Here is a 22,306-nt window from a genome sequence, read left to right as displayed (position 1 = left end):
CCCAAGGGGGAAGAGAGATTCTCCTTAAGTCAAACAAGTTTCAGGCAGAGTGTTACTGTGCACATAGCATTTCAGTGGTGTAGGAGCTCTGCAGGTATGTTAAGATGGCTGACAATTGCAGTTATGCTCCCATATCATTCATAGCCCTTTCGTGCTTAACATTCTGTTCATAGTTTCACAGCAAAATAATGACGATACTTACCATGGCCAGTTTTTGTTATATGGGAGAATTGTGCTTATAATTTCTTTTAAATACTTACTTTGATTTTACAAAAATACCACTTCCAAGATATAAGAATGTTTGCAATCTGCCAATTTGTTTCTCTTGTGCTTGTGATTTGCACCACTGCTGAGGAACTGTTCCACTGAGTTCTTACTGATGATACCTGCAATGTATGCCTCAAGTCTTAACTTTTATTTTGAAATACAATTCTGCAGTAACTGATATTGGGATAGTAATACTGTATGGAGCAATACAGAAATAAATTCATAAATAACTTGAAGGTCTAAAAAATTAATGCACCAAACCACACTATCTGAAGAGCAGATAATGCGATATCGGAAAGTACAGCAAGGGAATTTGTGTCAGTACTGGATAGAAAACCAGTTCAGAGCTTTCTGATATATTAAATCCCCTGGCAGAAGATGGGATTTCCTGTTATGGTCTATTCCATATGATATCCTTTGCGAGAAAGGTCTTGGCTATTTGTAACAATTTGCATTTATTATACAGCAGAGGTTTCCTTTTGAAAGCAAAATTCACACATTCACCAATAATTTAACTCTCAGCAGCAGAGATGCAATTAGAAAAACAATTTTTATGATATAAAACATCTGTGCTGTCGTGGAACAATTATCACTGTTCATTCCAAGAGACCATTTAAAAATAGGATTTAAACAGTAGTCTGGTAGGAAAGGGTCCAAAAGTCCAAAAATGCTGGAAACACTCAGCAGGTCAGGAAGCATCTGTGGTGAGAGGAAGGTAAGGTTAATGTTTGAGCTTGATGATCTTTTGTCAGAACCCAAAAGGTTATCGGCCTGAAACATTAGCCTACCTTCCTCTCCATAGATGCTGCCTGACTAGCTGTGTATTTCCAGTATTTTCTGATTTTATTTCAGATTTCCAGAAGCTGCAATGTTTTCCTTTTAGTTCCATGCGTAAAGTGTTTGAGCCCAACCATGCGAAGAGTTTGGGGTCTTCAGCTTCAGTGCAATGCTCCTATTTGGAGAAGTTTCACCAGTTGGTCGGACGTCTGGGAATTCTATGTCAAAGCGAACTCGTCCTGCTCTGGAAAACACACCTGCTCTTCATAAATCCTGAAATGGTACCGAGGCCACTCATAGTTTGTGGCCTAGGTCTGTGGCTTTCAAAATTTTCTGAGCGGAGCGCCCCCTGCAAATATTGACATTGTTGGGAACCACCTATCCTAATCTCTGAAAGACAGTGTCAGCCACACACATAGAAAATTATTAGTATGCAGCAACAGAAACAACACACTAGTGAGCAGACGTACAGAATACTGCTGGATAGAGATGTTTTTTTTGCCTCCGTATCTCGGCTGGCATCCAGCCAGATTGAGAGGTTGGCTGGCTGTCAGGCGGGAAGGCCTGCGCTAGAAGGCCATAGCCAGGAGGGAAGAGATCGCGGAAGGAGATCATTATTATGGTGGGAGGAGGGGTGGGGGGGAAAGAGGGTGATCGCGGCAGGATGGCTTGTGGAGCCGGGGAGAAGCACACCTGCTTCTCCTGGAACACCAGCAGTGCTATAAAAAGCACTTACCAACTGGATCCGGTAGTTCTCTCCTCCCTTTAGCTGCCGGGTTTCCCTGAGCACTGGGAAACCCGGCCCGCAGCCATTAAAATCTAATAGGCTGCTAAAATCTGAGGCACATAGCCTCATTAACATATTAAAATTACCGCCCTGCCTCTCAAGAGCAGGTTATTCGCCCGCCCCCTCAACCCGCCCCGGATAAACTGGAAATGGTTCGTGGTAGGTTGGGGTTGGGATTCAGATTTGTAAGAATTTAACTCTCACCCCTCGTCCCGCGGGGTTAAAATTCTTCCCAATTACTTTATGAAATGAAAGTGCTGGATGGGCAAATTCAGCTCAAAACAAATAAATCCCCAGAGATAGATCGTATTTATCTCAGAGTAGTGAAAGAGACCAGGGAAGAGATTTGTGAAGCACTGACAATCATTATAAGAAAGGCAATGGACACTGGGGAGGTACCAAAAGATTGAAAACATGCTAATGTGATGCCCATATACAAAAAGGTGACAAAACAGACAGAGTCAATTACATTTGTCTTACTTCCATTCCATGTAAAATAATCACATTGATTATCGGGAGAAAGGCTCAGGATTATCTGTGCAAAAATAATCTAGTAAACAACAGTCGACATGGATTCAGAATGGGAAGATCCTGCCTGACCAGCCTCCTTGACTTCTTTGCGGAAGAGACAACCCAACTGGACTGTGGGAAGCCCTATGACGTGATATTCTTGATCCGAATGCATTTGACAAAGTTCCTGCTACGTTGGTGAAATTAAGCCTGTAATAATCCCGAAGTGTGTGGTTGGTTTCAGGAATTGTAGAGTGGCCATTTTAGGACATTTAGTGTGGGAAAAAATCCTGTCTGGTATTTGTAACACTTATACTTTTTGCTTCAGGTTGTAGTTCATGAGAGTCTTTAGTCACGTATATTGTAATTTCTAATCTTTGCAGTTTTTGTTGAATGTTTCTGTTTTGTTCCAGTATCAGTTAAGTGGTGAAGTTTTGTCTTGCTGTGGACTTTAACTTTAGCTCCTTGCATGGTGTACATTGGTTCCATTCCAGCTTTCTTTATGGCAACAGTGTCTTGCGTTGACGGCATCGATCCTGTGTTATTCCCAAGCTTTCCTATACCAACATTATCTAGAAAAAAAAACTTTCTTTTAAAAAAACCAATTTGTGTATGATTGAAACAGTGTGTTTCCCATCAGTTTGTTTCCCATCAGTTACTAATTTAAATTAGTCTAGAAGATTTCTTTTTACTGCCCATTGTTATACAAGAAAGAATGACAAGGCCAGGTGTTCAAAAGGGCAATACAGAAAATCCAATGAATCGCAATACAATAAAGCTTGGTCCAAAAAATAGCATCGGTCTCCTGCATTCAGGCTTTTCACCCCCTCCCCAGATCCATCAGTAATAATTGTAACCTTGGAAAACAGTCTTCCCCTTTCTCCTCCTAAAAAAAAAAGCACCAATTCCTGATCCTTTTTATAGTAAAAGTCCATTCGAGATTCTTTGAATGCACCTTTTTCAAAGATATGCTGATAATATATATGGAGCTAGCCATAATGTGCAGCGCCTCGAAGAAATGCTATACATATGGAATATCATTTTTTGTAGATAAAGCCTTTCAACTGTAACTAAATTACATGAGACATAATTCTTGTTGGTCACAAGAAAGCACCCAGTGTGACTGTTTTTGTATAGTGATGCTGTTTAAAGGTAAGGAAACCGGATAATTTCTCAAACTTTGGGAATTTTGATTTAATTTATTCATTCTCGGGATGTGAGTATCAATGGCAAGGTTGGCGTTTACTGCCCATCCCATGTTGTCCTGAGGAGGTGGTAGCGGGCATTCTTTGTGAACTGCTATTCTTTGCAGCAGTTTGATACAACTGAGTGACGAGGCCACTTCAGAGGGCAGCCATGTCGGTGTGGGTCTGGGGGTCACGTATAGACCAGGCTGGGTAAGGTTAGCAGGTTTCCTTCCCTATTACAAGGACATTAGTGAACCAGTGGGTTTTTACGACAATCCAACAGCTTCAGTCACTTTTCCTTTATACTGATAGCAGCTTTTTGTTTCCAGATTTGATCATTCAAATTCTCAAACTGCCATGATGAGATTTGAACTCATGTTCGCTGGATTATTAGTCCAGGTCTCTGGGTTACTAGTCCAGGTCTCTGGGTTACTAGTCCAGGTCTCTGGGTTACTAGTCCAGTAACATAACCACTACACTAAGTTCCTAAAATCAGTAAGATTGAAACCATCCATTCTGCCTATGCCACATCCCTCCCTTCCCCTAACCCACCAAGACAACTTCTCCCAAGGTTCCCCCTTCCCTATCCCTAAGCCCACATCTTCCTCTAGTTTCTCTCACATCTCCCCTCATGCCCTCTCTGAGCTCATGCTGTCCATGAGACCCACCTCTCGATCCTATTCTCACAAAACTGCTGACCACCCAACTTCCCTTCCTGGCCACCATGATAGCCGATATTGTAAACAGTTCCCGCTCTTCAAGTACTGTCCCCTTCCTTTTCAAATCTGCTATCATCACCCTTTCCTCAAAAAAACCCTTGACCATTCTATCCTTGAAAACTACCACCCATCTCCAACATCCCTTTCCTCTCAAATCCTTGAATGTGCTGCAACCTCCCAAATCCATGCCCACCTTTCCCACAACCCATTGTTTGAATCTCTGCAATCAGATTTCCGCCACTGCCACAGGACTGAAACGGGCCCTAATCAAAGTCACAAATGACATCCTATGTGACTGTGGCCATGTTGCACTATCCTTCCTCATCCTTCTCAACCTGTCTGCAGCCTTTGACACAGTTGACCACACCATCCTCTTCCAATGCCTCTTCTCCATTGTCCAGCTGAGTGGGAGTGCCCTCTCCTGGTTCCATTCTTACTTATCCAGTCATAGCCAGACAATCTCCTGTAATGGATCAATCTTGACCCACTCCTATTTCTCATCTACATGCTGCCCCTTGGTGACATCATCCGAAAACAGTACGTCAGAGGTTCTACATTTACGCTGATGACACCCAGCTTTAACTCAATACCACCTCTCTCGACCCCTGCACTGCCTCTGTGTTGTCCGACATCCAGTACAGGATGAGCAAAAATTTCCTCCAATTAAACATTGGGAGGGCCGGAGCCACTGTCTTTGGCCCCCGCCATAAACTCCATTCCCTAGTCACCGATTCCATCCTCTTCCCCGGCCACTGCCACAGGCAGAACCCGAATGTTCGCAGACTCAGCATCCTATTAGACCTGGAGTTGAGCTTCTGACACCATATCCTCTCCATCACCAAGAGTGACTACTTCCACCTTTGTAATATCCCCCAACGCCGCACTTGCCTCAGCCCATCTGCTGCTAAAACCTTCATCCATGCTTTTGTTACCTCCAGACTTGATTATTCCAATGTTTTCCTGGCCGGCCTCCCATTTTCCACCTTCCATAAGCTTAAACCCATCAAATACTCTGCTGCCATATCCTAACTCGCACCAAGTTCTGTTCACCCATCACCCCTGTGCTCGCTGACTTACAATGCCTCCCGGACACCAAATGCTGCAATTTAAAATTCTCATCCGCGAGTTCAATTCACTCCATGGCCTTGCAACTCCCTAGCTCTGTAATCTCTTCCAGCCATACAACCTTCTGAGAACTCTGCGTTCTGCCTTTTGTCCATCCCCCACTTCCTTTACCCCACCATTGGTGGCCGTGCCGTCAGCCACCTAGGCCCCAAGGTCTGGAATTCCCTCCCCTAAACCTCTCTGCCTCGCTCCTCATTTAAGACTCTCCTTAAAACCTACCTCTTTCGCTAAGCTTTTGGTCAACTGTCTTAATGTGTCCTTTTGTCGGATAACACTCTTGTGACGAGCCTTGGGATGTTTTACTACATTACAGGCACTATATAAATGCCAGTTGTTGTTGTTGCTGCTGCCAGGACAGTGCTTGGAGTGGACAGGACGGACTCCTATTCCAGGGAACAGCCACACTGGTATTCTAGTACCTTTAAATCATTTGTTGTTTCCTTCTTACCGGGGACAATAAAAAAGGCATAGTTATCTGTTACAAGCTCCTTCTCTAATCAAGAAAAATAATTTAACACCAGCCATTCTACACATATCTCTAATCTGTTTTACCACTGTAGTCTTTGGTAATAAAATGCCTTTATTGCTAATAGCATCCAACCAAGGTAGATCATATCACTGTTGAAAATCAAGAATAGCATTTTAAAGAGGAAGATATAAGGGCCTAGAAATTCAGTTGTTTGCGCCAGCCGCTAGCGCCTTAGGAGGAGGAGAAGTGGGGCGCTAAGCGGCTAGCGCCCAGGCGCAGCGCGATCTGCACCTCTCGTGAACTTCTGTTAAGAATTAGCGGCGGCGCAAATCCTTTGCGCGCGCTCAGCTGCGCACGCAGATCCTGACGTCATTTCATGGTGCAACGCCCTTTGTGCGCCCCGAACCGGAAATTCAGTGGCGCCGGCCTATTGTGCGCCTGACGCCCCTAGCGACTGGTAGAGGGGAACGGTTCCCAGTCGCTGCGGGGCGTGGGGGGCGCTAATTAAAGGGGACTCCTCCTGCAGTATAAATGGCAGCCATTTTGCACCACTCCTTCTTTGTGAGAGACGGATCTTTGGAGAGAGACAAAGGTAGAGAGCTTTCTGGTTTGGCTCAACACTCGCACCAGTACTTGTGGCTTCAGGCCAGAGCTTTGCACTTGTCTTTAACTTCAGTGTCATAGCATTGATTGGAAACATATAATGGGGGCTGCAATGGGTGGAAACGTTGGGCTTCTCCATTGCATTCAAAGGGCTCAGAGACGCCGTGAGAGAGTGCCAGTCATGGCCAGATGGAGAAGGCCAACAGGCGTCGGCAAAGGAGGCCTTACCCACCCAGGGTATACCGCCAGCAGTTCTCATATCTGAACATGTCTGAGGAGCAGTGTGTTCGGAGGCTGCGATTCAGAAGGGCAGTGGTTACGGAGATCTGTCACCTGCTTCGCGGAGATCTGCAGCCACAGCTGAGGAGCAGGACGTCTCTGTTGGTGGCAGTGAAGGTGACGGTGGCTCTCAAGTTCTATGCCACCGGCTCCTTCCAATCCGCTACTGGGGACATTTCCAACATCTCCCAGTTTGCGGTACATTGCTGCATCCGCCAGGTGACCAATGCCCTTTTCAGAAGGAGACGTCAGTTCATCTCCTTCCCCATGACCGTTGACAAGCAGCAAGAGCGTGCAATGGGCTTTGCAGCATTAGCGGGCTTCCCCATGGTGCAGGGCGCCATTGACTGCACGCATGTGGCTTTGCGGGCACCTCTAGAGAATGCCGAGGATTACCGCAACCGGAAGGGCTACCATTCGCTCAACGTGCAGTTGGTGTGTGACCACAGGCAGCTCATCCTAGCTGTCAATGCCCGCTTTCCAGGCAGCAGCCACGATGCCTTCATCCTGCGCCAGACTTCTGTGGCAGACATGTTCGAGGCCCAGCCTCACCCACGAGGATGGCTTCTCGGGGACAAAGGCTATCCTTTGTGCACCTGGCTGATGACCCCGCTCCGTGTGCCCAGCACCCCTGCTGAAGAGGGATACAATGACAGCCATCAAGCAACCAGGAACATCATTGAGCAAACAATCGGCGTGCTGAAGCAACGGTTCCGCTGTCTGGATCGTTCCGGGGGAGCCCTACAAGAGTCTCCCATTTCGTTGTCGTGTGCTGCATGCTGCACAACCTGGCTATCCGCAGGACTCAGCCACTGCCAGCAGACATTGGAGGACCACCAGAGGAGGAGGAGGAGGACCAGCACAGGAGGGAGGCAGAAAGTGCAAGGGCTGCCCGTCGGCGGCTTATTGCAAGTCGGTTCTAGGCCCCCTCTCAGGGAATGGCTTGTGCCAATGGCAGAAGATGAATGTAGCCGCTCCACAAGCCCTCAGCCGAGCAGGGCAACCAGGACTTCCAAAAGAAAGCATGGGCAGTGCGATTTAAGAATTTTTTTTACTGTGATACCTCTGTGCCCTTCCCACATGACAAACTAACGGAGAGAAACCCCCCCCAAAAACACAAATACACCAGTCTCGGCCTTTACAAGTAAAACAAATATACCAGTCTCTGCCTTTAAATATGAAACAAATACACCAGTCTCGGCCTTTAAATATGAAACAAATACACCAGTCTCGGCCTTTAAATATGAAACAAATACACCAGTCTCGGCCTTTAAATATGAAACAAATACACCAGTCTCGGCCTTTAAATATGAAACAAATACACCAGTCTCGGCCTTTAAATATGAAACAAAACATTTGGCCACACCTTCTACTTTTTCCCCTGCGAGGGTGATCCGTTTTGCTTCCGTGACTGGCCCCTACCCGCCCTGCAGCTCCTCCTCAATGGGACCCCAGTGGCTGCAGCAAGGCTGGGGGAAGGCTGCTGAGGGTCAGATGGTGAGACGGCAGATGCCCTTGGGGGTCGGCCTGGAGGGGCCGGCTGCTGACTGCTCCAACTCTGCTTGGGCGGCAGCAGTCTGTCCAACAGCTGGTGGCAGCTGCAATGGAGGAGTGACAGTGTTGGCTGCAGGAATGCTGCCAACCTGACAGATCACAGGCACTCCCTGGTCGGCTGATACATTGGCACGCGCACGGGCCAGCACTGCAGCATACGCAGCAATCTGCTGAGGCACAGACTGCTGGGCTGCTGCAGCACGGCGAGTGCCCCGGCAATGCCTGGCCGATCCAGCGAGTGTGGCAGCAGTTAGTGCCCGTGTGGCCCTGGTCTGTGTCTGCATGACAGCAGCCAGTGAATGCACGGCACGACTGAGCACTTGGCTAGAAGCCGCCTGTGAAGCAGCGAAGTCGCGAAGTCCTGCTGACTCCTAGCCTGTGCTGCACTGAATTGTTGCAGACGCCTGGCCTGTGCTGCACTGAATTGTTGCAGACTCCTGGCCTGTGTTGCCCCGAATTCCTGCACACTCCTTGCCAGTGACTCTATGGAGTCAGGTATCCTTGCCACTGCAGCCATGAGCTCAGTGTGCCTGCGCTCACCGTAGCAGGACTGGAGGCCGCACTCCCCCTCCGGGGAGAAGGCCGCCGAGCTTCCCCACCCCTCCCGCGTTGCTGCAGCCCGCTGGTCCCCAGAGCTTCACTATCCTCCGACCCTTCCCCCCTGCTCCCCTCCAGGGAAGACGTGTCACGATCATGGCCATGGGCTGCCTCGGCCGAGGGTGTCCCTGATGGGCTGGCTTCCTCTTCCTCTATGTCTGACTCGGACACAGTGCCAGCTTGAGGGGCCACCTCCTCACCTGGCGAGTCACCATCTGAAAGCAGGGAGGCACAAGAGTTGCTTTAGAGTAAGGACAGGACGGCAGCGAGGGAGGCATGAGTGCTGCTGTGCACTGCATTGGTTCGATGGTGGCAAAGGATGCTGGTGTGAGGCGCAAGTGGAAAGGGAGAGGTCAAAAAGGTGATGACCTTACCATTGGTGCCCAGAACAGGGTCAGCATCTCCAGTGGCGACGGGGCGACTCAGCCGGCCTGCCATGATCCACTCCACTCGCTGCTCGAGGTCGCTCAGCTGTTTCAGGTCAGGATGGCCTCCCCCCGGTCTGTCACTGCTGTCTTCTGTTATGCGCCAGCTTGGCCTGCAAGACCGCCTCTAAGTACAGTGTCAAGCCCTGATCTTGCCCGCACTGCCTCCCATGGTCGATTAGCCCTGACAGTGTCAAGCCCTGATCTTGCCCGCACTGCCTCCCATGGTCGAATAGCCCTGACAGTGTCTAAAGTCCTGAATGCGCAAGTGCTTTTCATGACAGTCCCATAGCTGCTGGATGAGGGCTGGCCATTAGGGCTTTCAGACCCGTTTGGCCATAAAGTGAGGTGCACATGCAGGGATGAGGAGGATACTGGAAAGGGTACTCACCCTGACAACCTGAGTGAGGTCGTTGAATTTTTTCCAGCACTGGGTTGGTGTCCTGCCAACCATGCTGTTGGACGTAACCCTGTTTGCCACATCCCTCCATGCTTTCCGATATTCGGCGGGCAGCGGCCTCCTGCCACCCTCAGGGAAGAGGATATGGCGCCTGCGGTCCACTGCGCCAACCTGCAGCCTCAGGTCACCCTCGCCGAAGCGCTGCGCTCTCTCCCTGGCCGTCTCCATTCTCCTGGGCGTGGAGCTGTTCCAGAAGCAGTGTTCAGGTCTTGCCTTAGGGCTGCAGTGTGCAGGGCGTGGCAGCCAAGCAATGAGCAACTCGCCACACCTGCGCTGCGCCCGCCTTCGGTGTCTGTGCCCCGGATCGCCGGCTTAGCGCCTAATGATAGTCGTGCATTGCCTGCTTTAGCGCAGCAGCAACCTCTTGGGGCGATGCAACTGAATATCGGCGAAGGTGGCGCTAAGTTGCGCCGGGCGCAAAAGTTAGCGAACGCCATGCTGTAGCGCCCCAAACGTGGCTATACTGAATTTCTAGGCCAAGGTTTACTAATAACTCAGATTATCCAGTGAGTGACTAAATTATACCAAATTCCCAGTCTGTACTGAGTTAGCTCATCGCACTAGGGTGACAGTTGCATGTCTCAATACCAAGGGAAAGGAGGATTAGTCAGAGTTATACTTCAGCAACCCAGCTCGAAGTGCATATGTATGAACATTAGGTGAGGATCAGGCTCGGTTGTGATCTTGGTTTAATCGCCTGCTTGACACACACTGTTGACACGCACAGATGAATAATGGCAGCTTAAGTGAGGTACCAAAATCTGACAGTTCTGGTGGAATTGTACTCTAAGAAGAAGTAACTTCGTTTAGTGCAGTAGGTGAGAAAATGACTGATAAAAGAGGAGTAATTCCATCAGAAATTTAAAAATAAATAAAATGAACAGTGCCTAAGAATTAAGATTACCATCACTAGCCCAGAAATCTCTGGCCCTCAGTGGTGAAAAACAGTCATTATCCGAGCGGGGCAGGGGAAGATGAGATAGGACCTAGTTACACCAGATCTCCATCCTTTTGTGGCGGGGACCGAAGACAATGGTTTCGGTGTTCCCAATGTTTAATCGGTGGTCCATTCAAAAGACTGCGCATGCGCCATTTTTTCCCCATTGAATAGCCGGCGAGTCAGCTGTGCAGGAGGTCCGGAGAGCTACGCAGCTTAAAGGGAACATTGATCCAGCTCTGCTTCTCCGACATCCAGTCCTGGATGAGCCAATATTTCCTCCAATTAAACATTGGGAAGACTGAAGCCACTGCCAGCAGACTCCGCCACAAACTCCTCTCATTTACCATGAGTAATGCTATGAGAGATTCACTAACAATATATTAAATGTCTTTCAAATAGTACGCATTGTCACACACTTCCTTTAACACTTTTGTGCTTCTCTGTAACAAGTCTCAATCACATTTAATCATCGTCAAATTTATCTTAACCTAGGCAATCTTATTTTAATGCACCTCTTGGGAGGTCATCATTTCCATGTGATTGACCCCCAAGCCTTGATCCCATCAATCCTGACTCCCACTTTCTCAAGAGCTGCAGCAGATAAGATAAACAAAGTAAAACAATTGAAAAGCTCCAAACTTGGTCTAGATGTAGGAAACCAAGATCACAACTGAGCCTGATTCTCACCTCTGCTCTTCAAACGATGTCATTGGGGCCTTGATGTGCTAATTTAACCACAGGTCTGAGCGGGGGAGCAGTGATGACTTTCCCAACCAGGCTAAACCTGCCAGGAACAGCAAGAAGGCCAGAAGAGGGCCAGCAAGATTAGTTTTTTAAATTTTATTTGTTTCCTAGTGGGCCAGAAAGACCAGGAATGCTTCTCTGGACACCACAAGAAAGCCTTGGGCCTCCTCTGCCTCAGGCTCCCCCCTTCCTCCCCTCCTTGGACCGTGATTCCCTTGTCGAGCCCCAACAATCCACTTACCTTGTGCCGGGGACCGTTTCCCTAGGTACCCAGTGGCGGCCTCCTGCGACCTGATTTTAACGGTCAGGCAGCCGCTTCCCGGCAAATTCCCGGCTGTTTTGGTCAGGAAGCGGCAAGCTAATGAGGTCTGGCCATTGAGAATCAGCCAAGCCTGCATGCTGCCGTTCCCAGACATGCTCGCCACTCGCTTTGTCACATTCCCGCCCGGGAGTTAAAAATCTAGCACCTAGATTCTGGGTGTTTTGATTATGCACAACTGGCTAACTACCTCTGGGTATTTTCTGCATACTATAATTCACCACCTGTTACCAGCTAGCACTTTCCACTTATTTATTTACTCAGGGGAACTCATTATTTTCATGATTCCTTATTCCTGGATCATCAGGCACATGCGCTTCAGGTTTAATGAATCAGTTCTACTTTTCAGTATTGTCAACCTGTTCACATAAAATTCACAGCTGCTACTACTTAATTTCCAAAACAATATTTCCAACTGCATTATCATCTATGTTTTTTTTTAGATTTGTTTGAAACAGACAGGAAATCACCAGCAGTCGGATTTCTCTTGGGTTTCAATGTATTTTTGAAATACCATCTTTACGTGTTTTTTCGCCTCAGATTGCATAAATGTTACTTTTTGGATCAAATTCTGTGTTTTTCTCTCATTTAACTTCCTTCTGGCCCACAAGATCTTGTTCAATAAAACCAATGTCCTGTTGTTTTTATATTGACCTCCTTCTTCAATCCGGTGTCTACTGGAAATGTCTAACTCGATCCGAGCAAGACTTTTTTCAAAATGGATTCCTGATTACCAGAATGCACAGCATTTCCATGTTTATACCAAATCATGTAAATATCTATTCAATCTTATTTTGTAAAAAAATTGTGTGACAAAAACTTAAAATTGCTGTGCTTGTGGTTACAAAAAAATTGAAAATAAAATCTGTATAACTGATGGAATCCAGCTTTGCAGATCCTTGCAGAAGCTGTTAAATGGAAATGGTTAAGGATTTTAATAAAAGACATAAAACAAAAATCAGTTTCTGAATGTCATCTTATTCATTTTTTTGTAGTTAGAACACTGCAAAAATGATACTGTCTGCATAAGACAGGAGACATGAAATGCCTCGAAGCATTTCATTTAAACTGAATTTTATACTTGTGAAAGGGCTAATTTGAAATAAATTAGAATTGCAATCACTTGTGAGAAAGTTGGAGTTGATGTAGTTACAAAATTGCTTGATCTGAATTTGCAATGTTGTATTTCAAATGTGAAATAACGCTTTCCTAACTGTAATCTTACTGTCTGAAATTTTTTGCCTAATCCACCCAGTACAAGTAAGGGTAGCCTAGGTTGTGGTCACCTCATGTGCTGAACTACTGTACTGATTTCTGCTAGACTTACACTGTTGGTTCATCATTTATTTATTCGGGTCATCTGCTGATAGGCAGCAATCTAAAGTGTCATCATTATTTCAAATAGTTCCCAAAACAGATAACCTTTCCACCCAGTCAAGAGACAGTGGTGCGCAGTGTTCCCAAGATAAAAGTCATTGTAGACCTAAAACAAACAAATGTCCGATCTGGAACATGCAACAAAGTAAAATTCTATTCAATCCCAGTAATAAAGCTGCAATTTTGTTGCAGAACTTTTCCTTGAAATTCAGCAGAAGTGTTGCATGAATGGCTCAGTGAGTAAATGCACCATCTCTTCTTCTTAGGCAGTCCCTCGGAACCGAGGATGACTTGCTTCCACATTAAAAATGAGTTCTCAGGTGACTGATGAGTCCAATGCGGGACCTACAGTCTCTGTCACAGGTGGGGCAGACGGTGGTTGAAGGGGCAGGTGGGTGGGGTGCTTGGGTTGGCGTACGCTCCTTGCGCTTGGCTTCCGCTAGCTTCCAGCGAAGAGACTCGAGGTGTTCAGCACCTTCCCGGATGCTTCTCCTCCACTTTGTGCGGTCTTGGGCCAAGGGATTCCCAGGTGTCAGTGGGGATGTTGCACTTTTTCAAGGAGGCTTTGAGGGTGTCCTTGAAGCATTTTCTCTGCCCACCTTGGGCTCTCTTGCTGTGTCGGAGCTCCGAGTAGAGCGCTTGTTTTGGGAGTCTCGTATCGGGCATGCGGACGATGTGACCCGTCCATCGGAGCAGATCGAGCGTGGTCAAAGCTTCGATGCTGGGGATGTTGGCCTGAGCGAAAACACTAACATTGGTGCGCCTATTTGCAGGATTTTGCGGAGGCAGCGTTGGTGCTACCTCTCCAGTGCTTTGAGGTGCCTGCTGTACATGGTCCATGTCTCTGAGGCATACAGGTATCACTGCTGCTCTGTAGACCATGAGCTTAGTGCCAGGTTTGAGGTCCTGGTCTTAAAACACTCTCTTCCTCAGGTGATCGAAGGCTGCACTGGCACACTGAAGGCGGTGTTGGACTTCGTCATCGACGTCTGCCCTTGTTGACAGTAGGCTCCCGAGGTATGGAAAATGGTCCACATTATCAAAATCCACGACAAGGCCTTGGACAATCGGGGGGCAGTACTGTGTGGCGGAGGCAGGTTGGTAGAGGACCTTTGTCTTACGGATGTTTAGTGTAAGGCCCATGCTCTCGTACGTTTCGGTGAAGATGTTGACGATGGTTTGGAGTTCGACCTCCGAGCAAGCGTCATCTGCATACTGTAATTCGACGAGAGGATGGGACGACCTTGGATCTGGACTGGAGGCGACAGAGGTTGAACAGTTTCCCGTTTGTTCTGTAAATTAGCTCCACTCCAGTGGGGAGCTTATTGAGGGTGAGATGGAGCATTGCAGCAAGGAAGATTGAGAAGAGCGTTGATGCGATGACACAGCCTTGCTTGACCCCGGTCCATATGTGAATTGGGTCTGTGGTGGAACTGTTGGTCAGGATCACACTTGCATGTCGTCGTGAAGCAGGCGGAGGATGATGAGAAACATTTGAGGGCAGCCGAATTTGACGAGGACACTCCATAATCATTCACGGTTGACGGTGTCGAAGGCCTTTGTGAGATCAAAGAAGGCCATGTACAGTGGTTGGTGCTGTTCCCTGCATTTCTCTTGTAATTGACGCGCGGTGAAGATCATGTCCATTGTGCACCTTAGTGGGCGGAATCCGCATTGTGACTCTGGGAGGAGCTCTTCGGCCACTGGGAGAAGGTGATTGAGGAGGATTCTTGCGATGACAGCAAGGAAACCCCTCTGTAATTACCACAATCGGACTTGTCACCTTTCTTGAAGATGGCCACAATTACGGCGTCTCTGAGATCCCCTGGCATGCTCTCCTCCTTCCAGATAAGAGAAATGAGTTCATGAATTCGCGCCAGTAGTGCTTCTCCACCATGCTTTCATGCCTTGGCAGGGATTCCATTTTCTCCTGAGGCCTTGTTGTTCTTCAGTTGTTGGATGGCCTTTTCAACCTCATGCCGGGCTGGGGTTGTGCTGAGATGGTGGCGGGTAGCATGCTGCGGGATGGCGTTGAGGACACTCGCGTCGAAGGCAGAGTCTCGGTTAAGGAGATCTTCGAAGTGCTCCTTCCAGTGGGCACTGACTGCCTCTCTGTCCTTGATGAGTACCTCTCCGTTCTTGGCCCGCAGTGGGGTAGGACCTTGGGTGCTTGGGCCATAGATAGTCTTGACTGCACTAAAGAATCCACGCACATGTAGTAATGAACCATCACAGACCAGGAAGGGCTCAGGCCCCATTCAATACTGAGCTAATCTCAGCCAGGAAGGTTACTGGGTTCCTCCAGCAATCTGAGCTATGGAACTAAAAAAAGTTAGCTAGGGTTCCCGCTCCTGGTCGCTATCCAGTGACTGCTGCTGGAAAGCGCATATGTGTGTCTGTGCATGCTGTGAACAGGGAAAAGGCTCAGCTATAATGTCCTCTATAGTCAAATAGTCTGGTGACATTGCCTAGGTTCACACATGAATGCCCAACTGGGCAAGATACACACAGACAGACATTACAGCAGTAGTGACTCTTCATTTTAAATTTACAATATTGTTGTGAAATTGACCAATACTGTATAAGAACATAAGAAATAGGAGCAGGAATAGGCCACTTGGCCCCTCGAGCCTGCTCCGCCATTCAATAAGATCATGGCTGAATTAGGGCTCAAAGCCACTTCCCAGCCCGCTCACCATTACCCTTCACTCCCTTATCTTGCAAAAATTTGTCTATCTCCACTTTAAATGTATTTAATGACCCAGCCTCCACAGCTCTCTGGGGCAGAGAATTCCACAAATTTAGGACCCTCTGAGAGAAGTTCCTCCTCATCTCAGTTCTAAAAGGGCGACCCTTTATTCTGAGACTATGCCCCCAAGTTCTAGATTTCCCCATGAGGGGAAACATCCTCTCTGCATCTACCCTGTCAAGCCCCCTCAGTATTCTATATGTTTCTATAAGATTACCTCTCATTCTTCTAAATTCCAATGAGTATAGGCCCAGCCTGCTCAACCTTTCCTCATACGTCAAACCCCTCATCTCTGGAATTAACCTAGTGAATCGTCTCTGAACTGCCTCCAATGCAAGTATATCCTTCCTTAAATAAGGAGACCAAAACTGTACGCAGTACTCAAGGTGTGGTCTCACCAATACCCTGTACAGTTGTAGCAGGACTTCCCTGCTTTTATACTCCAACCCCCTTGAAATAAAGGCCAACATTCCATTTGCCTTTTTGATTACTTGCTGTACCTGCATGCTAACTTTTTGTGTTTCATGCACAAGGACCCCCAGGTCCCTCTGAACTGTAGCATTTTGTAATCTCTCACCATTTAAATAATAGTTTGCTTTTTTATTTTTCCTGCCAAAGTGGATAACCTCGCACTATCCCACATTATACTCCATCTGCCAAATGTTTGCTCACTCACCTAGCCTGTCTATATCCCTTTGCAGATTCTTTGAGTCCTCTGCACAACTTGCTTTCCCACCCATCTTTGTATCATCTGCAAACTTGGCTACAGTACACTCAATCCCTTCATCCAAGTCATTAATGTAGATTGTAAATAGTTGGGGCCCCAGCACCGATCCTTGTGGCATCCCACTAGTTACCGTTTGCCAACCGGAAAATGACCCATTTATCCTGACTCTCTGCTTTCTGTTAGTTAGCCAATTCTCTATCCATGCTAATATATTATCCCCAACCCTGTGAGCTCTTATCTTATGCAGTAACCTTTTATGTGGCACCTTATTGAATGCCTTCTGGAAATCCAAATACACCACATCCACTGGCTCACCCTTGTCCACCCTGCTTGTTACATCCTCAAAGAACTCCAGCAAATTTGTTAATTTCCCTTTCCTAAAACCATGCTGACTCTGTTTGACTGCAGTATGTTTTTCTAAGTGCCCTGCTACTGTTTCCTTAATGAAGGACTCCAGCATTTTCCCAACGACAGATGTTAGGCTAACTGGTCTATAGTTTCCTGCTTTCTATCTCCCTCCTTTCTTAAATAGGGGTGTTACATTAGCGGTTTTCCAATCCGCTGGGACCTCTCCAGAGTCCAGGGAATTTTGGTATATTGCAACCAATGCATCCACTATCTCTGCAGCCACTTCTTTTAAGACCCTGGGATGTAGGCCATCTGGTCCAGGGGACTTGTCGTCTTTTAGTCCCATTATTTTACCGAGTACTATTTCCTTAGTGATAGTGATTGTCTTTAGTTCCCCACTCCCTGTGGCCCCTTGATTATCCATTATTGGGATGTTGTTAGTGTCTTCTACAGTGAAGACAGATGCAAAATATTTGTTCAGAGTCTCTGCCATTTCCCTGTTCCCCATTATTAATTCCCCAGTCTCATCCTCTAAGGGACCAATGTTTACTTTAGCTACCCTCTTCCTTTTTAAATACCTGTAGAAGCTCTTACTATCTGTTTTAATGTTTCTTGCCAGCTGACTCTCATAATTCATCTTCTCTCTCTTTATTATTTTTTTAGTCATCCTTTGCTGGTTTTTAAAAATTTCCCAATCCTCTGGTCTCCCACCAATCTTGGCAACATTGTATGCCTTAGTTTTCAATTTGATACCATCCTTTACTTCCTTAGTTAGCCACGGATGGTGCTCCCTTCTCTTAAAATCTTTCTTTCGCACTGGAGCCTGTCAGTGTAATCAAGTACTGCAGTATATATTGCTCAATGATACTATCTCTTGTATCATGTGAGATTGCCAGATTTGCTCAGCACACTCAGCAATCACTTACATCCCACGTGTTATTTTAGCAACATGCTCCCTCGAAAGATGTCCTGTTACAACACTGACAAATTTGCATCACAATTTGAACTAAATCTCAGCAGCTATCCTTAAAAGACCTCCACTATTCTCTGGGTTTAGACATTTACAAATTAATTTTCCTCTACTCAGAACAGCCAAAAAAGCAAAAGTACCCAGAGTCACCAATTTCAACCATGCTGCCAGGTGAAAGGACGGGTGCTGAATTGCAGTGAAGGGGGAAAGAGAGTAAATTCAGGTGCTCTCACACATCTGCTAGCTACTGGCTATAGAGTAGCATAGGCAGTGATGTCCGAGTAAGTCCTTCTTCAAGTGACCTGAAAAAGGTTTCCACTGGTCATAGAAATATTTGGGGGGCGGGGGGAATTCTTCTGTTTTGGTCAGAGTTCCAGGAAGGTAGGACTTCCACCTGCCCCTCCATATTCACCCCAACCTGACCCATTTTTCTGGGTCTGGGCACATTGCATATGTACAGCGGGCTTCTGGCAGGATTCCCATCATGAAGAAGGAGCCTGTCTGTGTAATCAAGTACTGCAGTAGGAACCAGATGAGGTGGTGAGGGACCTTAAAGGGGCATAAGTGCTGCAAAAATCAAAATGAAGACTCTTACTGAAGATCTCGGCCATACCAAAGCCTTCAGCAGAGGAGTGTTTGTGATTGACTGGATGGAGCAGAGGCCACAACAAGACCCACTCTCTCCTTTGGGGGATCTTGGGCCTCTATTGCCACTTCCCAGGACCTACCGCCATCTTCAACATGGTGGCCCTGGGATCCGGCAGTAACTGGGCCGGAAAGGTGGGCAATCCACTAGGCAACTAGGCCCTGCCTCCACACCACCATCTGTACACAGTAGGTAGGAAGGAGCGGCCACCAGCAAACCCGGTGGAAAGGGAGGGAGATTCCAGCTGGGGCACTGAAGCAGCAGTAGGCCTCATCATCCAAATTTTCTGACAATCTCCATCGCAATGGGATTGCGGAGGTACATTCTCTCCCATCACATCCTAAAAGTTTTATTTTTTTTAAAATGAAGGACTTGCATTTATTTAGCACCTTACCATGTCTTTCAGAAACGTCTTAAAAACACTTTGTAGTGAATTATTTTGAAAAGCAGTGACTGTTGTTATGAAGGTAAACAGGGCAGCTATTAAATATTCAGTTGATTTTTGTTCCTGTGAGATAGGCCTGGAAAACATTTTCTGGAATTTTTCCCAGGCCCCATTATCTCGTCTCCAGACTTTAATGGAGCCCAGATGGGATCTGCAGAAAAGTCAATTTGACAGAATGAGACTGTTGGGAAAGATCAGAGTGTTTTTTTCTATCATTTCTCCTGAAGCATCGAGGCACTGACTCATTCTGGGGCGTGATTCCAGAGGCGCTGACATCTCTCCAAGTGTTCGTTCATCATTTGTGAGACTTTATAGAATGTCAGCAAACTTTTTGGTCTCGATATTGACCCCCCCTCCCCCCCACGACGGGTGGGAGCAGTTTGGGGGCATTACCATCGTCAAATCTCCCACCATCATCATCCTGGGAGGATCACCATTGACCAGAAACTTAAGTGGACCAGCCACATAAATACTGAGGCTATAAGAGCAGGTTAGAGGCTGGGTATACTGTGGCGAGTGACTCATGTCCTGACTCCCCAAAGTCCTTCCACCACCTGCAAAGCACAAGTCAGGACTCAGGAGTGTGATGGAATACTCTCCACTTGCCTGGATGACTGCAGCTCCAACAACACTCAAGAAGCTAGACACCATTCAGGACAAAGCAGCCCGCTTGATTGGCACCCCATCCACCACCTTAAACATTCACTCCTTCCACCACCGGTGCACCGTGGCTGCAGTGTGTACCATCTACAAGGTGCACTGCAGCAACTTGCCAAGGCTTCTTCAACAGCACCTCCAAGAAGCTGGGATATGCTGCCGGAGACCCTGTGAAAAGTGCTCGATAGTAGAGGTAGGCGAATAGAAGGCAAGCAGTCATCTTTTTGCTGCTTCCTTGTCTTTCACCCCCCCCCTCCTGTTGGTGAAACCTAGTGCTTCGCAGTATAAAGGGGACAGTTTCACCAAAAAGTGGGCAAGTTTCCAAAGCAGTTCTGAACATGAGCAAGAAACTGAATGGTTCTCCAGAAGCTTATCCCAGCAAAATTAGTCAGACAGCAGGAGCTGCACACAGATATGGGGGTGGTTGAAGAGTGAAGAATAGAAATAATCAATGTTCCCAACCCATAGGGACTATCAATCTGATAGCACTAAGATATCTCCATGAGCCTGATTGAACAAATTCTAGTCAATGTCTAGTTGGTATGACATATTGATTACCTTAACAGCAATGTCAACAGATTGATTTATGTTCGGTTTGCAAAAGCAACTGTCAGATAAGTGGTAGGTGGAATTTCAGTGACAGCTGAACTTTGCTAAAATGAAGGACAAATATGTTGAAATACTCCATCAGTGTTATTACCTCCCCAACTGCCCTGAAGGTATTGATTCTTGATGTGCTACAATCCTATAGGACCAGCTGTCCTGCAGTATGCAAAGAGTGATATTCCTCCTGCGTGAGCTTAGACACTGAGTATTGGCAGGCTATTTTGTCATGGGAGGCATCACAGCTGAAGTGAATCCAGTTATGATCTAATTTTCACATAAGAGAATTTTCCAGTGAGTGTGATCAAGCGTGGATTCATCTATAGAACATCAAAAGATGTAATCCTACCCTATGGAGATGACTAAAACAGAAAGAAAGTAACTTATTCTTCTAACTTGCAGATGATGTTGTGACTACACTTCCAAAAAAAAAATTGGCCTTGAAGCATTTTGAGACGTTCTGAGGATGTGGAAGGTGCTATATAAATGCAAGTTCTTTCTTCTTTCTAAATCACCAATAGAAAACAACCTGGAGGAGATAGATATTCAGCCAGTGCAGGAAGGGAGAAAAGCTGCAAAGTGAGGGGAAAGGGAGCAGGCAGGAGAGAGAGAAATTAGACATAGAGTAATAGAGGAGAGTGAGAGAATGAAATTCAGAAATTTGGGGATGAGAGAAAAGTTTAGAGAAAGGAGAGAAGTTCAAAGACACAGAGAGAAATACAGACACAGAGAAAGATGTGGAGTAAGAGACAGGTTTAGACAGAGCAAGAGAGAGAGTTCAGAAACACAGGCAGACCGAGAGAGAAAGAAGTTCCTACACACAGGGAGAGAGATTCAGATCCACAGGGTAGAGAGAGCGAGAAAGAGGCTCAGACACACGGGAAAGAGGGAAAAAGATTAGAGACACAACGAAAGAGAAAAAATAGATTCATGGTTGGGGGGGGGGGGGGGGAAGAAACAGAGATCAGACATATAGGGAGAATGAGAAAGAAATTCAGAGAGAATTTTGGGATGACAGAGAAGTTGAAACAGAGGGAGAGAAAGACAGTGGGGTCGATTTTCATTCAGCAGTCGGTAAGGAGGCGGGACTACAACTTTTGGGTTTTAGTCCCGCCTACATCGACGTCCGGCCAATCCACGCGATTTTCCCTTGATTGACCTTGTTGAGCCCACCCAGCGGGCTCAGTAGGCCAATTAAGGGCCACCCGGCACGAGGTCTTGACAGATGAAATATCAGTGTTTCACAGCTGTTTGAAGCTGTCAAACACTGACAGTCTGATTTCTAACCTGAGTCCTTCTACACAGACTCAGTTAGAAGTCTCACCGGCAATGAAAGCTGAAGGCTGTCACTTTTGACAGCTCGCAGCCATTTTGCTTTCAGTGCCGGCTGAGTGATGGACTCCTGAAACCTAGAGGAAGAAAGGCTGTTAAAGTAAGTACAGGTAATTTAAACTTCTTTACACACTTTAGACACACCAAACACACTTACCTTTGCACTCATGCACCCATCACTCACCTGAACACCGACATCGCGACCCCTCCAAGTCCTTCAACCCGACGGCCCGCCTGCTCTAACCTGGTGTGGTTTGGAGCCGTCGGGAATCCCACACACCCCTCAAAATAGGGATTAGGCTAAAAACTGCCTGTTAACTACCTGTTAACAGGCAGTTAATTGGTGCTAATCCCTTCCCGCCTCGGGTCCCTGTGCGGGGCAGGTACCCGCCTCCTTTGAAACTTACGTGGAGGTGGGTTTTGGGCGGGATGGTGTCGGGACCCCCCCGCACGCCTAAAAGCCCGCCTCACGGCACACTGAAAATCGACCCCAGAGAGTTCAGATGCACACACAGAAAGAGATAAGTTCAGACAAAGAGTGCAAGGGAATCTCAGACACAGAAAGATGGGGAAGGAGAGAGAGTTTTAGACAGAGTGAGAGATTTCAGAAATGACGAAAGAAAGAGACAGAAAAAGACATTCAGACACACAGGAAATGGGGAGAGAGACATGTTCAGACATGCGGGGGAA

At 47.0% G+C, this 22,306-nt stretch overlaps 1 protein-coding gene across 3 annotated transcripts in view; it reads right to left on the bottom strand.

The window, feature by feature from the left end:
- Window positions 1-394: 394 nt before the first annotated feature.
- Window positions 395-22,306, bottom strand: part of ccdc57 (coiled-coil domain containing 57) — a 179,256-nt gene continuing 157,344 nt past the window's right edge. For all 3 annotated transcript variants that reach the window (XM_085963583.1, XM_085963585.1, XM_085963584.1), the window contains exon 20: window positions 395-2,913. In XM_085963583.1, coding sequence (XP_085819709.1) covers window positions 2,690-2,913 — 224 coding nt within the window. In that variant the 3' untranslated portion in view covers window positions 395-2,689. The remainder of the gene's footprint in view (window positions 2,914-22,306) is intronic.

This window comes from Somniosus microcephalus, chromosome 21 (genome assembly GCF_052327205.1).
Source record: "Somniosus microcephalus isolate GS21.2 chromosome 21, FLI_Smic_1.0, whole genome shotgun sequence".
In the NCBI taxonomy this organism is placed as follows: Eukaryota; Metazoa; Chordata; class Chondrichthyes; order Squaliformes; family Somniosidae; genus Somniosus; species Somniosus microcephalus.
Note: the sequence above shows the minus strand (reverse complement) of the source record. Positions and strands in the feature narration are given on the sequence as shown.